The sequence below is a fragment of the Bactrocera dorsalis genome, chromosome 4, assembly GCF_023373825.1.
Source record: "Bactrocera dorsalis isolate Fly_Bdor chromosome 4, ASM2337382v1, whole genome shotgun sequence".
Taxonomy (NCBI): Eukaryota; Metazoa; Arthropoda; class Insecta; order Diptera; family Tephritidae; genus Bactrocera; species Bactrocera dorsalis.
The window spans coordinates 27,902,201-27,914,616 of record NC_064306.1 but is presented as its reverse complement, the minus strand read 5'-3'; the positions used below and the strand labels follow the sequence as shown (position 1 = coordinate 27,914,616).

Genomic DNA, 12,416 nt, shown 5'->3' with positions numbered 1-12,416 from the left:
ATAGCGGAATAAAACTTTACTCAAATACGGTATGTGAGCTGAGGTATCCCTTGGAAAAATTGTTATGATCGGACTATAACTTTTCAAGGTCCCTGATATCGAACACGAAGAACTCAGTGCCCAACCTAACCTAACCTAATTTTTCACCGAAAATATCGGTAAATCTCTCAGAATTTAATTCTAATTAATTTTACAGCAAAATAAAAAATATGTAAATGACGGATAATGAAATCTCGATTATCACTTTATCGTGCGAGAGTATAAAATGTTCGGTGACACCCGAACTTAGCCCTTCCTTACTTGTTTTATTATTATTTTTGTATTTATATGGGTTATAAATTGTATTTACCAGATCATAAAGAAAAATATAGAAGAAGTTGCCACGATATGAAAACCATGAAAAAACAAGGAAAGTTTTACCTTGCAATTCCAGAAAATGTATTGATTTGTTTATTATTCACAGCTTGAAGCATTTTTAATAAAGCAACGTGCTCAAATTGGACTAAGGTAATCGAGAATAATACTCGAACAATCAAATTTATTCAAATGGATATAAAATGTTCAAAAAAAAACACATGTTAAGAAAAAAAGGGACACTCAGAAGATATTAATTTATAAGGATTAAAAGCGTTAGAAAATACAAGAACTCTTGACAACAAATGTGAATTGAATATGAAAGAAAAAATTATTTGATTTCTTGACATTAGTGGAAGCAAGAGGATGATCAAGGATCTGATTGGACATCAGCATTTTTCATGAAAATCAATTTAAGTTATTCTTATCTTAAAAGCTTAACAATTTTTGCCACTATTCGCTTGAAATATTCTATTTATTATTTTGCTTAGAACTTGCTTAACATTTACATTTTTATTGGCTTCTGCACTTATATATATATTTTTTTTTTGGTATTTTAAATGAAACGAAAATAAATATATAAAAATGCAAAGTTACAATTCAAATTGTGTTATCATTATTTTTCGTAAAGGGTACACAAGTACATAATATGAATATATAACAGCATTGAAATTAAAAAAGTATTGCATAACTTACTACTTAGTCGGTGTTTGAAGTACATAGCTGCAATATTCCTCGAATGACATACTCGGCAAACTCTGCGTTTCATTGAGTTCTACATCTTGTTCGATTGCTTTGTAATCCGGCAGAGGTTGATATGTTTCTTCAGCGACAATAGCGTTACACTTCATGTTGAGCACTAAATGCATCACCTCATTGTTAATATGTTGAGCGTTCTTCGCTTCACTATTCACTTCATTCAACTGCAAACGATAACGATTTGGAAACTTAGACGACGTATCTTGCCTTTTAGACCTGTTCGAAAGTTTCGGGCACATTTTTTCTTCGTTATTTTTTATTTTTGTAAATTTGGACCGTAATACCGGTGCGGTTGGTTTGACATTGTCACTATTAAGCACATGTTTCACTTGTTTTTCCACAATCATCTTTTTAGACATGTTTAAGGGTACTTCACTTTTTTTTAAAGAATTTTCCATTATGGGATTGTGTCTGGTAACAGATTTCTGCACTGACACTGTCTTCGGCTCCTCATCATTACTGATGCTACTGTGGCTCAATTTATAGGTTATATAATCTATAGCGGAATTGGTGCGCCACACACGTTTGTAAAGGGTTTTAAAATTCTCGATTGTACGTTCTTTTTCACTGAGACGCGCATAGGCGGTAGCTACTTTATAACAAAGTATGTAATTCTCAATACTTTTTTGACTGTTCCTTAGTGGAACTTCGGAACTTTTGCTGGTCAGCGCTATGCTACCAGCAGACACTTCGTCTACTGCTTTGCTGTTGCACCACGACATATTCATATTAGTTTCAGACCTGCGTGACAGATCTAGGACGCCGATGTCTTCGTCTGGATACTGCAGATGAGCGCGTGGGATCTTTGCGCTTTTAACAGTGTCTGTGTTCGGCATATGTTGAGAAATTAGTGTTGACTTGGTAGCTTTTAAATGTTTGGTATTCTTTTTATAAGGGCTATTTGAATAATTGGATTTCCTTGTTAGATCTAAAGGCTTTTCGTTATTAGTTGGCATAGCCTTACTTTTGACGAATTCTTTTTGCATCATATTGGAGATGCCGCAGTTAAATATTCTTGTATTTAACACTGAGGAGTCGAATGCATTGTTTGTTTTATTTTTTTGCTTGCCGAAAAAGCTGGAAGATTCGTCATTACTTCTCGAAATGCCGAGAAATAAACTTGGTGCTTTTCGTAGTGTTGGATTTTCCGTACTTTTAACGGGGTCATTATTTTGCACTTTTTCACTACTAGATCTCGAGTTTTGTGTGCTTAGCAGCATATAATTTTGTGTACCATTTATAATACTGCAATCTGCTATTGGACCGTTTGTCAAAATTTCAAGATACTCAGCGTTTTTCGACTTTTGTGTTTCTTCGTTAGATTGCCTTGATTTCTGAGTATCCAAGAACGCAGAAAGTTCGTGTAATTCTGGGGTTGTTGCACGAAGGGAAGGCTGCATTATAGGTGTCGGTTCATTTTTTGGTTCTGCTTCGTTAACTGGTAGTTTAGCACACTCTTCAACACCAGGCTTTGTAATTTCTACTGTGTCCGACATTTTCTGATCTGGTGCATTATTGTTAGCTATTAAATTTTGTTCATATTCTTGTTTATTTTGGCTTTCCTTTAATTTGTCAAAATCGAGATCACGTTGCTCTAGAAGTTTCTGGTATGTTAACAAAGTCGTATCTGCTGTTCTATCTAGTATTACTTCGGACTTATCTTGCATGTGGTTAACTGCCGTTGAAGTGTCACATTCATCAGCACTTCGCACTGTTAGCATAGTTAACGATTTATCCTTTATATGCTTCCTTTGTGTGAAATATTGCGTTAATTTACTTTGCACGAGCGTTGAATTGTTATTCGATTGTTTAGCTGTAGTATTAAATGATTCTTCATTTACGGTAGTATCCGTTATATTGAGATACTTTTCGCAATTCATTTTACTCTGTGGAAAGCATTGTTTCATTTTAACGGCCTTCAATTTAATGGTGTCGTTACTAAGTTTTGATTTCGAAAAAGTAAAGCTTTTTAAATTGAGGAGATGTTTACTTTTGTTTGCCACTGTGCTGTCGGTCGTTGTATCGCAAATTGTATTAATTGTGTTGGATAAGTTTGGTTTTACTTTTTTGTTGCATTTCGCAGTTACCACTGTTTGTTGCTTTCGTTTTTTAGGCTTTTTTGAATTTGATACAATTGTGGTTTCCATGACACGTTCGTTCAAAATCAGTGTCTCGTGTACATCAGCGCCAACTGAAAGATGAGGAGTAGTTATTTAGAATCTTATTCGAGAATTGTGTCTTTGGTAAATAAATTTACACTAATTGTATAATTTTATTTAAAGATTCCTAGCGGATACTTTATTAATATTGAGCTTCTGATTTGGTGATTAATGGAAATTTTTAAAAACTTCAAGGTTTAATATTATATATCGGATTATCCAAATGGAGGTACTCTTGTCAATAGCCTTTTTTGACAGAAAATTCGTGAGTCGTGTTATTTTTTATAAATTTTGTTTGGCATTTTATTATGAAAAGACTTACACCTAAAGAATGTGTTTTGCGCGCTTCACTCAACTTATGTCAACATAATCCCATACCCATCCAGAAACCTAGCATTCATTATTCGATAATATTCGATCGAAATAGACCACGTCCAGTATGTAGTGAAAAAAATAAAGTAACCGTAGTTGAGATTGTAAACGAAGACAGTGGTGGGTCGATTCGGCGCAGTTCGCAGCAACTCGGACTGACGTATGGGACGACTTACCGCAATCTACATCGAGATTTTAAATTGAAAGCGTCCAAAATACAGCTTGTGCAAGAACTGAAGCCACTCGACCTTCCCAAGCGACATCGCTTGGACGTTTTCGAATCAAATTTCGTTCAGCGATGAGGTCCATTTCTGGCTAATAGGTTTGTAAAGAAGCGAAATCGCCGCATTTGGGACGAAGAGCAATTTAAAGAGATTCAAGAGCTGTCACATTATCCAGTGGTCAAAAATGATGACGGTGAGAACGTGACCACCAATGACGCCGTTATCGCGCCATGATAACCGACTACTTGATGCCTGAAATTGAAGCTCGTGATCTCAACGACATTTGGCTTCAACTAGACGGCGCCACTTCCCCGATGGTATCAATTAAAGGACAACACTTCGGTGAGCAGATAATTTGACGTTTGGTCCGGTCGTTTGGCTACCAAAATCGTGTGATATCACGCGGTTAGACTTTCTGTGGGGATATGTGTAAAGTCTAAAGTCTATGCGGTCGATCCCGTTTCGATTCAAACCTTGGAACAAAACATCACGTGTTTTATTCCAGTCATAATGCTGGAACGAGTCACTGACAATTTGATATTTACCGATTACATGTAATGGGACTTCGCCAAATGAAGGTTAGGTTAGGTTAATCTTGTAGGCCAATAAGCCACGCATATACCAGTTTGGTCCTTTGGGATACCAGATGAAGTTCTCTTGCTTATTCAAACGAAACTATTTTTGAAAAGAATAAATTCAAAAAGGTTTAAACAGGCTCTGAGACTGCTGAAGGATAAATATAATGTAGCAATGTATCTTCACCAAAAAGTGGAAAATTCACAATTTTTGAATAGTTTGACACTTACTTGTCGATCGACTCCAACAAACTATTTGTCGAAAGTCCATTCTATGTAATTGGCTCAAAACCGGATTTTTATGAGGAAAATTAATATTAACTCGGCAGTAATTTACGAAAATAAATATTTGAAAACTATTTTATGTTACTACAATAATAACATATATGCATTCACGACAAAACCCTTAGGAATTGTTTTTTCTTCGCCTTCTTTCCACTAAGCATCCTCTCGGAACAAAGGGATGACGTGATTTTGACAGTTCGGGACGGCCATATTGGTTTACGGATTTGTCTAAAACTTTGAGAGTGTGTTTACTTTGGTGCAACGCTTGGAAATTATCCAAGATTACTACGCTAATTAAAAGCTCTTCTCTTGGGTTGATTTAAATACTCGTGTGATTCAGGAAACGTAATTGCATCCCCAAAAATTTACCGTTTGGTGCAAATTGTGATGTGGCAGTATCATCCGAGCTTACTTCTATCGAAATGAAGTTGTTGTTGACCAATTCTTTTCCCCAGAATTTGATGAAATCGACGCCTGTTATTTCCAACAAGACAGTGCGTTACCCCATGTTTCATGTATCAACAAATTAGTACGATTGTTACTGAGAAAATATCTCGCCCGATACTTGTACGCAGGTTCCACAATGGAATGCGAGTAAGTGGAATATTCGAATAATACTTTTGGCACCGATAAGTTGGTAGTATTGAATATACAACATGTCTTAAAAAAACGATTCAAATAATTTTTCTTGAAAGAGGTTTAAAATTTCTATGACCCTACATCTGCGTTGTGGGCATAAACTCAATTTATATAAGCTTTATTTTTGGTAGGACCTTAAACATTTATTGTGAAGCGTTAAGTGTTAACAAAAAATATATGAATATGAATCGAAAATTACCTAATGTGGCATGAATTACATGTGCATACAGCTGCTCAACATCAGGATTTGGTAATTTAATGGTTTTCATAAAACAACCGTACTCCAAGAGCAATGAATCGCTGCAATTCAAAGAGCAAAAATCAATAAATAAATACATACATACGAGTACTATACATATACATATAAAGGGGGTATATTGATCACTATTACTTACAGATCTTCAATGAAGAGCAGCAGCTGATTCTCGGAATCACCAACAATAAGCAAGGCATTTATGCCACGGCAAATGTAAGCCTCATTAACTTGTCGCACACAGACGCGCACCAGACTTTGTGAATCTCGCGTCAATTGTAGGGAATATTCAGGGAATGTTTGTTGCAAATTTTGCAATATCTCATCGCCAAAGGGATATGATTTGTTCAGTATCTAGCAATGAAATCAGTAAGATAAGTTGAAAAGCCAACAAAACAAATTTAATTCAACAAACAATACTGACATATCTGCAAAATAGATTAGAAAAACCGTTAAGATGACAAAAAGGCGCAAATATAATTCATTGCTAACATAAATTGCAGTCGTTTGAGTAAAATAATTATAGGTTTGTAAACAATTGAGGTGGACGACAGATAGCTACCGTTCGGGTGACCTACCTACCTGCTATATTATTAATACATACTATGTACTGTAGATATATACACCAGTATAAAAACAAATACGGTAAGTATCTATGAGCGCCCAAGCAAACAGAGCAATAGTTAATTTTCCCTTGTTGCACCTACCGCTTCAATGGTGCGCGCGTCTGTCGCTCCCAATGATTTCAATGTAGTTTTCCCAGCACACACCAGCTGAGCTGAGTAAACGGCACCGATTTTCTGCAATTGTTTCGCTGCATACTCCGAGTTTTCCCACAACTTGGCGTGGAAGCATTTCGCGATTGTCACGGTATGCAATAGCGCCTTGTAGCGGCCCAAATGCAATGCATGCGCTTGATGCTCCGACAAGCGCATATACTCCACTAGACCTAGAAACATACATCTTTGTACATACTTATATACATATGAAGGAGTAGTTGAGAAAATTGATAGAAGAAGAATGCGCAAATGAAAATGCTTGCAAACTTAAATGTGTACATTTAAAAGCGCTAAGAATTTCATAGTTAAAGTGAAGTTATAAATGCATTCGTTATGCTGATAAGTGGTAAAATAAAAAATAGCAGCCATACATTTAGCAATGCGATCACCGATGCGTAACATTTTCAACGATTCCTGTGCCAAAGTCGGGGAGGCGATCGGTATATTTCCAAGCATCGCTTGCAACAAGCTGCAAATTAGAAAAATTATCACACATTAAATTATATTTAATACAACATCATTAAGATATTAAACAAAGTAATACAAAGTAATATGGTTTGCCACACTTTGCAACTTTGAAGCGTTTAGCTTCCGTGTGAAAAATTGCGATTGATACGAGGGTGCGAGATAGTATAATAATACTAATTTTAAACATTACAATAAATTATTAAAAATAATTTTAAAATTTTTAAAATTAAAGTTGAAAAAGAGTTTAACTTTATTATTAACAATGTTGATGCATTTGGGACGAAGAGCAACTTGAAGAGATTCAAGAGCTGCCATTTCTTCTAGAAGCAAAAACGGTTTGGTGTGGGCCCATATTTCTTCAAAAATGATGCCGGCGAGAACGTAAACGTCAAAGGCGACCATTATCGCGCCATGTTAACTGACTATTTAATGCCTGAGATCGTGATCTCGGCGACTTTTGGTTTCAACAAGACGGCGCCATCTCCCACACAAAGCATCAATCAATGGATTTATTGAGAAAACAATTCGGAAAGCAGAAAAAAAATATTTTGGGTCGATAGATTGATCATCAAGATCTTGGAGCAAAACAGCAAGCGAGTCATTCGCCAGTTACCTATCGAAATGCTCGAACGAGTCATCGAAAATTGGACTCATCGGAAGAAAATAACTAATTCAATCCAACTCAGATTGACAAAATTATGAATTGTTCGAGCAAAATGGTGTATAACGCTATACATTTTGTTAAAAGAGATTCTAATTTGCTGAAAAATAAAAAAATCTGGAAAGCACCTGTACGTAAAACAACGTAACATGCTGATAAAGCCAACATCAGAAAAAGCAAGGTTGATCTTTATAAATCTTCCCTTCTTTGTGGCTGAAATAAATAAGGAATTTGAGTTGAATGTATTCAGTAAACTTCTACGAAAGCTTCTCAATGATGCCCCTTTTTTTACGAATGAGTAAATGAAAATACATTAGAAAATAGTACTTTTGAGCGATGAAACAAAGGTGAATTGTATTGGAACCGATGGCAAACCATTTGTCAATCCTGATACACCACAAAAGCGCAATGGTAGATTGGACCGATTTTCATACCCCGATATTTTCAGAAACACAATGGAACCATTCACGTTCGAATCGCTGCCTGTGAGTTGGACTTTTATGCGCAACAATAATTGAAAGCACGCAGCTAAAAGGGTGAAGAATTGGCTCACTGCAGAAAGTATTGACGTCCTGAGCTGGACAGTGCAAAGTGCCGATGCAAACCCCATTGAAAATTTATGAAGCAATGTTAAGATGCAGATTGTTAAGAAAAAATTCAAAAATTCTGAAGAACTTTGGACTGAGACTGATAAGGCTTGGAATGCAATTTCAAAAAGTAAGTGCCAGAAGTTTGTGGAAAGTTTGCCCCGATGCCAAACAATTTTGAAAAATTGTGAACGCACTCCAAAATATTAATGGTTGCTTAAAAGCAATACCACTTAAAACATTTCTATATAAATATCACATAAAGTCCTATCAGCTTAAAACATCGAAATTTTGTCAATATTTTGTACAGTAATTTTTATTTAATTCTCAAAAATCTCCTTGGTTTAGGCTGTCACACTGGGTATGCTCCTTAAAGAAGTCTTTAGAAAAACTCCAACGCAGAGTTTGCGTCGAGAATTTTAAAAAATTAATTTATTTTATTTTATTTGTTTGAATCGCTTCGAAAAATATGTATATTATCTTCTTCTAGGCATTCCTTTCAAATGACTTATTTGGAAGCGTTGAATGTCACCATTTTTTTGTCAAATTTAAGCAGAAACAGGGCAGACGCAACCTTTTGATCAACAGATTTTTAGAGATACAAATTAAAAGTGATGAAGTATGGAAGAAATATTTACAACATTTTTTAAAACTTTTGGCATCTTTTTAACCCACCCTCGTATATATTAAAATATGTGCATTTTCATAACAACCTTCGGGATTGCCCACTTTTTACGAATCATTAATAAATTACCATGATATTTTATCCTCACGTGTTTTGATACGCCCAGGGCGGGGAAATCTTAATGGCGTATCATTTAGCGCGTTCAGCAAACGCTTCTCATTAACTCTTAGTGTAAAATCACTGAATTCTCTGCAGCGCACAATTAGATCAAACATTTTTAAAAAAGATTCATCACCTCGAATCTGTAGAGAATAAAATAAAATTTATTTAGTAAAATAAATATGATATTCACGTCTATTATTAATTAGCATTTATGTCTCCTGTACCAATCATAACGTTAAGTGAATAAAATTATAATATGCGTATGTCAAAGTATGATTTTTATTCCAGCGTGTTGTACTAACCTGCCGAAAAAGCTTCATGGTCTCGAAGCATAAGTAATATTTAGCCATTAATTTGCCATAATTGGTGGTCTGCACATCTAATTCATTTTGTGGGTTTCTAGAGATGAGACCAGCATTTTGAAGCTCTTTTATTTGCACTAAACACAGCTCTGGAAGAGTAAAATATTTTCAATTCAAGGAATTTCAAGACACGACTATGTTTTAATGTGATCTTATGTTTAATTGAAACTTACTTTCCAGTTTGTGCTCAATAATATCCTTATCTTTGTTTTCTTCTAATCCATAATATGAGGGATTTTGCATTGATCGCACGTAGAAGTAAGTAGAACGCATCCATTGCATCGCTACTTCCAGATTATTTATAGTACCCAAAGCGATTTCCGAATTGAGATGTTCAGCCAGGTGTTTGTGTAAATGTGACTCGATTGGCATTGTGCCATTCATCAAAGTTTCATATTTGTGCTGGAATATAATTATAATATTATCAAATATTAATCTTATTAAATTTACCGGAAGCTCTCGTTTTAGTTATATATGTACATACATATGTATGTATATACTTAGGTATATTATGTAAAGTGTTCCAACTTTTAACAACACGTGGCGACCATGGTTGTTTATAGATATGTGTCAAATTTTATCAGTGTGTTTAGTTTGACATTTCATCATGTCACGTTTCACTTTCGTGCCACGCTTGGAAATTGTCTAAGATTATTACGCAAATTCACGTTCTCCGGTGACTACTGTAAGACTTCTTCTCGCAAAACACGGGCTTCTGAGGCTCATTTCTGCCTTAAGGGCTTTGTCAACAAACAAAAGTGTCGATATTGGGGTGAGTAAAATCCTCGTATGTCACGTCTAAACTTGGATATATTACGTGCAAAGTTTGGCAACGCTTTAATTTTGAGAAATTAACGCAATGATCGAGGATCTCGAAGAAAACATTCAGCACATTATATGGTAGCTGAATTTTTTGCAGAAATGCTGCACCGGGTCATCGAAAACTGGCGTAAATGCTAATAACCTCTGCTCGAAAATGCTACGCAACGAACTCAAGGTTTCAAGACAGGACCATACTCTTGTAGAACAAAAAGAGGTGATCTAGATGATGCCCAGAGCATACTGTAATCGTGGAATTTGATAAGGAGTATGCATCAGCTTCTTTGTTGAATATGTTTCTACGAATGCATGCCCGATGATTAGAATTTAAGTGTGCCCTGCACAATCCACAAAAAGGGAGACCCAACAATCAGCGCCAACTACCGTCGGATAAGTCTCCTAAACATCGCATATAAGGTTCTATCGAGTGTAGTGTATGAAAGATCACAGCCCACCGTCAACAAAATGACCGGACTTTATCAGCATGACTTCAGAACTGAAAAATCAACAACTGACTTGGCCAAGCGCCAAATCTTGGAAAAGACTCGTGAAAAGATGATCGACACCGACTACTTCGTCAATTTTAAAGCTGCTTTTGAAGGTATTGCTAGAGAAGGTACAATCTTCTGCAAGAGTGTAAAACTGTGTTCTGCTTTCTCCAGGTTGGACAAAGAAGCGAAGTAAATGGGTCTTGTGAAGTAGGATAAGACGAAATATCTCCTCCCATTTCACTGTTGACAGTCACAACTTCGAAGCCGTAGATTATTTCGTCTATCTTGAAACCAGAATTGACACCAACAACAACGTCGGCCTAGAAATCCAACGCAGAATAACTCTTGCCAACGGGTGCTACTTTGGACTAAGTAGGCAATTGAGAAGTAAAGTCCTCTCTCGATGAGCAAAGACGAAACTCTACAAGTCACTCATCATCGTCCTCCTGCTATACGGTGCAGAGTCATGGACGACGACAACATCTGATGAGTTGGCGTTATAAATTTTCGATTGAAAGGTTCTGAGAAAGATTTTTCGTTCTTTGTAATTGCAGATATCGCATTCGATGGGACGATGAGCTGTAGGAATTATATTAGGGCTATGTCATGTCGTCCGAATGAGTGAAAACAGTCCAGCTCTGAGATATGCGACGCAGTATTCGCCGGGGAAGCAGAGGAAGAGGAAGACCACCACTCCGTTGCAAATACCAAGAGGATCTGGCTACACTTGGACTCTCCGGTTGGGGCCAAAGAGTGAAAAGGAATAACGACACGAGCGCTGTTGTAAACTTGTTATAGTAAATGGTGTCTACACGAATAAAGAAAATTGAAGTAAGACTGATACTTCGCAAATATTTAAATGTTTACTTACATCATCAAATACATATAGCAAACCGTGTATGTGTCTCGCTTAAGATGCTCGACAAATATTGTTTAAACCGGTGTTAGTATTAGTATATGGGTTAATATTCTCCCTTCAGTACATATGAGTTTTCATAACACATTTCTTCATCTTTAATTTATGAAAATCCCCAAGCAAATTTTATAAATTATTCACATTACTTTCAACTTTAAGCAAAACCTCTTTTGCTTCCCATATTTTTGTTTATTTTTTTTATTTTCATTCTAATTAAATTTTTGCAGTTATTCACACGACGAAGTAAAATTAAGTAATTAAATTTAAAAATATACATTGAATAACCGGGTATATTTATTTTCTGACTTTTTTGTTGTTGTTGACTGCATAACCTGTAATCGTAATTACTAATCCCACTAATCGTTAGTACTCGTTTAATGAATTACTTGTTAAAACAAGTCACTTTTTAGCTGTCCAACTACAATGTCAAAGAACTAAAGCAACAACAACAAGTACAACGACGACCAGCTTCAAGCGACGACCATCAAGTGCCACAAATGCAAAATCAGCCATTTTTAAGCCACACTCGGTGCAACCAAGCGGCGTTGTAACCATTAAACTGTTGCCCCAACAACAATAATAACAACAACAACAAAAGCATTAACCTCCCTAGTGACACCACATCGACGACGACGACGACGACGACAACGGCAACGGCGAAGTGATGCTGTTGACGCTAATGATGAGTCCAAACATTGAGTACAAGTAGTTAGGCAAATATTCATTGATGCATCGGCCGCTCATGGCTAACCAATATTTGCAGGTACACCATTTAACTCGACACTACGACGTTGTGGCGATGTGCCGATGTGTTGCCACCAATGATCTCATGTGCAAGGCATCATCTTGACATTTAAAACGCTCACGATTGCCACCAATTTAAATATCGGTGCAGTGAGGAGTGGTGATTCTCCTTTCAATGTGTG

At 36.1% G+C, this 12,416-nt stretch overlaps 1 protein-coding gene across 1 annotated transcript in view; it reads right to left on the bottom strand.

The window, feature by feature from the left end:
* Positions 1–903: 903 nt before the first annotated feature.
* LOC105225014 (probable ATP-dependent DNA helicase HFM1) overlaps positions 904–12,416 on the bottom strand; it is a 39,883-nt gene continuing 28,370 nt past the window's right edge. Inside the window, exons 6-13 of the mRNA XM_049454509.1 lie at positions 9,438–9,666; positions 9,205–9,353; positions 8,870–9,042; positions 6,771–6,868; positions 6,328–6,569; positions 5,763–5,974; positions 5,567–5,667; positions 904–3,304 (exon numbers count right to left, since the gene is read on the bottom strand). Of these exons, the coding sequence (XP_049310466.1) occupies positions 1,050–3,304; positions 5,567–5,667; positions 5,763–5,974; positions 6,328–6,569; positions 6,771–6,868; positions 8,870–9,042; positions 9,205–9,353; positions 9,438–9,666 (3,459 nt within the window). The 3' untranslated portion in view covers positions 904–1,049. The remainder of the gene's footprint in view (positions 3,305–5,566; positions 5,668–5,762; positions 5,975–6,327; positions 6,570–6,770; positions 6,869–8,869; positions 9,043–9,204; positions 9,354–9,437; positions 9,667–12,416) is intronic.